The sequence below is a fragment of the Atta colombica genome, unplaced genomic scaffold, assembly GCF_001594045.1.
Source record: "Atta colombica isolate Treedump-2 unplaced genomic scaffold, Acol1.0 scaffold135, whole genome shotgun sequence".
Lineage (NCBI taxonomy): Eukaryota > Metazoa > Arthropoda > Insecta > Hymenoptera > Formicidae > Atta > Atta colombica.
The window spans coordinates 1,462,836-1,468,161 of NW_017259223.1; the positions used below are offsets into that span (position 1 = coordinate 1,462,836).

The 5,326-nt window shown below is 31.2% G+C and overlaps 1 protein-coding gene across 2 annotated transcripts in view; it reads right to left on the reverse strand.

Moving 5' to 3' along the window:
- Positions 1–411: 411 nt before the first annotated feature.
- The window catches only part of LOC108684480 (lysyl oxidase homolog 3), an 8,759-nt gene continuing 3,844 nt past the window's right edge, over positions 412–5,326 (reverse strand). For both annotated transcript variants that reach the window (XM_018188820.1, XM_018188819.1), the window contains exons 4-8: positions 5,031–5,240; positions 2,687–2,984; positions 1,347–1,475; positions 1,061–1,184; positions 412–925 (exon numbers count right to left, since the gene is read on the reverse strand). In XM_018188820.1, the coding sequence (XP_018044309.1) occupies positions 803–925; positions 1,061–1,184; positions 1,347–1,475; positions 2,687–2,984; positions 5,031–5,240 (884 nt within the window). In that variant the 3' untranslated portion in view covers positions 412–802. The remainder of the gene's footprint in view (positions 926–1,060; positions 1,185–1,346; positions 1,476–2,686; positions 2,985–5,030; positions 5,241–5,326) is intronic.

A 5,326-nucleotide genomic window follows, 5' to 3' on the forward strand; every position in this document is an offset into this window, starting at 1 on the left:
GAGTTTAGAAAGTCAACAACGAAGACCGGTTATTATATATAGTGAACACAAAAGATGTTTTTTTTTTTAGGACTGTCTATTGTTCTAATTGTGTCGTATTTGTAAATTTAATGGGAATAATAATTTTAAAAGAATCATATACAGCATAATAAATATGTAAAATGAAAAATATAAAATGTGAAGCACAAAGGATTGAATTTCCTCTTATCCTATATAAATTTTAATATTTTTTTTTAAATGTTTTTCGTCTCCAAAGTAAGATAATTTAATATTATATACTATACTATTATAGACTGTAAAACATATAGTTAATTAATATAATAAAATAAAATACATTTTTAGATTTGAATTTACATTATAAATAAATAGAATCATAGTAATTTAGGAACGGAAGTTAAAATTGGATCACTGTATTTCAAAATTGCTTTTATTTTTCATATTATTCATTTCATATTCATTTCATATTATTTTTCTCCCAATTTATAATTTTAGAAATACTTATAAGATTATAATAATACGCTGGAGATAAAAATGAATTTCTCAACTAGTGTAATAATTTTAAAACAGCAATTCGGTTTCCATTCATTTTAACGCAAAAGAAAAAAATTGTCATTTCATGATGCATCTTACTTCCAATTAAAATTCTATTTTTGAATTGTGAAATTTATTCTCGAATCTATCGCAAGGTCGCAATGTATCGTCTCTTGTTCATATCCAGTTAATGCCAACACGCTTGACATGAATCTCTCACCCTGTAGATCCTTAGCTAGAAAAAGCTCTGCAATCGTGTACACATTGCATGTCAAGGACGTCCCATTATGCAACTATGGACAGTTGCAAAAGTTTCTGTATAAAGAAGGCGGCAGATCGCTGCGTTGTTATCGAACGACATCTCACCAACTTTAAATTCGGGATTTACCGCGACCTGGAAACAAAAGAAAAAGCTACTCATCTCGAAATCCTCTATAGAATGATGGAGTCAAAGTTCGCGATACTCGCAAACTCACCTAAAGAGATCTCGTATTTGATATTTATGAAAATGACTTTATTACGACTGTACCTTGAGTATATAATGTCCTGGCTCGAGCTCGGAAATATCCACCCACTGGCAGTCGATATTGTGCTTGTAAATGTCACTGCAATTAATGGAAATACCTTGATCTCCGTAATTGGCGCATTTGTATCTAAAAACAGTAACGATATTTCAAATTATAAACTTCAACTAATAGACGGATTTAATCGTGATCATAATCGCAAAAAGAACAAGAAGGAATAAAATTACACGTACCTATCAAACATGAAAAGAGGGACTTATTATTGTTATCATGTGTTATTAGAATTTTTACCTGGGTTGAACATCGGGCATACATTGATTGTCTTCGAGGCAAAAGGACGCTTTATGACCTTCGGCAACTTTATTGCCGCTCGAATCGATTACATCGAAGGTGGCGAATACTTCCATCGAATGATAATGCCTGCAAACCGAAAATGGTCAGAATTAATGTTTTTTTCTTGCGTCAAAATTTATTTTTAGCATTGCAAAAATAATTCCCAAATTTAATCCCAGTGTTTTAAATAATCGATAAATTTAATTAAAATTATTTATTGCGAAACGTCCGAGATTCTTCACTTAATGTTTTAGACTAATTAAAATGTTGTATTTTCTTAACAAAATTTTAATTTGTATTGTATAACAGAAATTTAATTTTTATTTCTTATGGCCTGGTTATGAAGATAGTTAAATATTATTTATATTGGATTTTGTGCTCCGAGAACTGATTCATAATGATCATTTTTTCTATTAATAATTTTTATTATCAATTTTAATTAAGACTGTATTTATTTTTCTGTTTAAAGTTTTGCTTTTTACTTTTTATTAGAGATTTTTTATTAGAGATGTTAATAATCAATTATCATACTCCGAATAATTTTCTTTATATAACTCATTGATTTCAGATATTCTGCAGTTATTATTCATTAATGAATAAGTATTCGTACTAAGAATTCTGAAATTATATATCAGGATATATATATATATATATATATATATCCTGTTTATATCGATATATTAATCCTCTAATGATAAAATTTCTTCAAAACGTATCTGATAAGATAGAATTAGATCCAATTTAATGCTTCGTTTTGTTTATTTTTCATATAGTCAATGTAAAAAATGAAAAAAAATAAATAATAATATGAAAATTTCTTCCTCTGTTTATTTACAGAAAAAAATATATAGGTACATACAAACGTAAGGGTCACATTTGGTTAAAGTAGATGTTGAGGCTAATATATAAATAATTTAATAATTTAATATATAATATTTTTTAGTGGACCTTACCATTGTCAGTTCAAGCAACAAAATTTATGTAAAAAATATAATAAAGTTTATTAACTGGCTTTAAACAATTGCAGTAAAATACTTTGATATTCATATATTTCAAATTTTATATTTAGTTTTAAGTCTCAGTTTTAAGTCTTAAGATGATATGAACTAATCAGAGAGCTGTATTAACATCTTAAGACATTACTTAAGATGATGTTAAAATAAGAATCGATTATGAATACCGGCCTTTGACTGGTGAAGCTATGGGATCATATATATTGGACCTCGTTAATAAAAATTAAAGCGGAAAAAGATTTGTTATCAGTGCTCATTCAACGCCGTTATTATCGATTGACTCACATATGACACATGTGCCATTCCCATAGATGTTTAGGCACAGATGGACGGAAATCCGCGGTACCCGCATTTAAGATTCTTGCGGTGAAGCGTAACAGACGTCTTGTCTCCAGGTGCCAATTTTCAGACTCGCCTTGCATCTTGTAGGCTTGCGAGGCCACGCAATTTTCCTCCATTGCGCATTGCAACCAGTATAGCTGACGGTCTTCCAAATACGCCGTGCGCATCAGTTCGATGTGATCGAACACAAGATCAGCCATTTCTCGATGACACACCACCCCTGCCATGTTCTCCGTTGACCCTAAAATTACAATGACATTATTTTGTGTTGATCCATTCTACAATTGCATAAGCGTAAGTAGTTACAAGAATTGACCAATCAGTCGAATATTCTCCTCAAACCATTTGATTGTGATTGGTCAAATTACAGCCACTTACAATTATATACTTATTCAATTGTAGAATAATAATTTTTACGTCGAATGTACGATGAATACTGAAATTCCACACTTTTTGAGATAAACACATACCTCCTTGTAATATTTTTTATTTCAAATGTTAACATTTACTATGAACACCCGACAAATACTGCGTAGGAGATGAGAGAAAATAGAAAGATAATATTTTTATTGTCAGATTTACATAGAAAATCAGCTGTGACATAAATCGGAAATAAGGAGTTTGTGTAAAATATTTTTTGTTCACAAACTTACATTTTTTTCAAACTTTTGACATAACTGATTTCTTATGCAAGTCTGATAAAGAAAATAACCTCCGCAAACTTTTCTCATTTCTTTTATATTTATGGAATATTTCTCCTTCACGATATTTCTCCTTCAATATTTTAATTAATCTTTAGAATACACAATTAAATACTTGGATGATTAAGAAATAATTGGTATTTAACTTTTGGTCTGTGGATCATTTTTAGCATAAGCAAAAGAATTATGCCTAGTTTTACAAGAGAATTTGGGCTCTGGATGAACAACTTTGAGACATGCCTAAAATTTTAAGGTATCAAAAGAGAATAAAAAATTTCATAAACTCAACTTTATAGGAAAGGTTTCTGAGTGCTAGAACTATCCAAAATTCGCTATTATTACCATGTACTACTAGTCTTATCCAATTTCTCTGCGTCCAGGACACCTCCCCGCGGTGTCCGGCGGAAACGAATTATATCAAAGACATTAATATATAAAATGTATTTGATACAATTCATTAATCCAGCTAAGTCCCTGATCGCGATTTATGTCGTCATGTCACAGAAATTCGGATTTGTTTGTAATGACGGCGGTGTTCCTGGAATTCGCCCTGGGGAGGGAGATGGACAAGCGGGGAATGTACCAATCAGAGTAAACTAGCCTTTGGTACCTTTCACCCCGAAGCAGCTACTTATCGCAATGAGATTCATTGTGGGTAATGTGGAAAATATTTAAAAAAACCAGTTGCATAAACATTTGTTGGTTGAGGAAGTGCTAGATTTCTTGGAACAAAAGTTTAGTAGTTCCACAAGAGCTCCACTCAACATATTTAAATATATATGTCATGCCTGTTGGTGCCATTATAAAAGAAAATGTACTAAAACGAGAGATGGAAACGTTACAGTTAAAAATACTGAACCGCGGTTTCTTTTTTTTTTCTATCAAATCAATTAAAATCTTTTGTTTTATACTTTGAGTGTCTCTCTCCCCTCTTCATCAATTAACATATATTATTTATAACTATTCATTTGGGTCCAAAAAAGATTTTAGTTGTCTTCGTCAAGACTGGACATATTCCAGATATTAGATGATTCGAGAAATCGAATAAAACTAATCCTACATGGTACACAATAGTGATCATAATAGCGAACTTTGAATAACTGTAGCACTCAAGGGGTTCATTTATTTACAAAGTTGTGCATATGGAACTTTTTAATCCTTTTTTTTATGTTCTACAATCCTAGGTCTCAGTGCTGTTCAACTGGGGTCCAAACTGAGCATAATCCTTTCAATTTGAAATTTTTCTGAAAATAAAAGAGGGCGGAATCTGATTTCTTCTCCTAACATATTTTGTAAAAAAAAACTATTTAGTAATATAATAGAGATGTCGAAAAATAACTCTGAATTTTTCCACATTTTGTAGAAGCTTAGAAAAGTAAAAAACTTGGACTGGACAGAGAGAATAAAAATATAATTACCGATGAAGGAAAAATCTTTCTCTATATCAATTTTTGCAAAGATTATTCTATAAATAAGATAATTAAAATCATGCGAAAATCATCACGAAATACCGCATTATTTGTTATATAAATATTACTCTGATAATATTTTATAAGTACATATCTCATCGAGGGTGTCAGAAGTACCTGGACAATTTGCAACCTTGTCATGTAGGCATTCTGCCAGATTTCCCTCGTTCCCATTGCACTGTACCCCGCTAATTGATATGGGGATAATTTCCCCATTGCCGAAGAAATTAGTCTGTACTGCGTCAGAGGCGTAACCAAGGCCCAATTGACGGCAAACCACGGCGGCTTCGAGAATGGACCAACTGTCGCCACAGATGACACCCCAATCTGAAATTAAGTGGTCACGCGAATTTAGTGTCTGATGAATTCAAACATATTACAGTTTTCTCGCTGATATATATATATATATATAT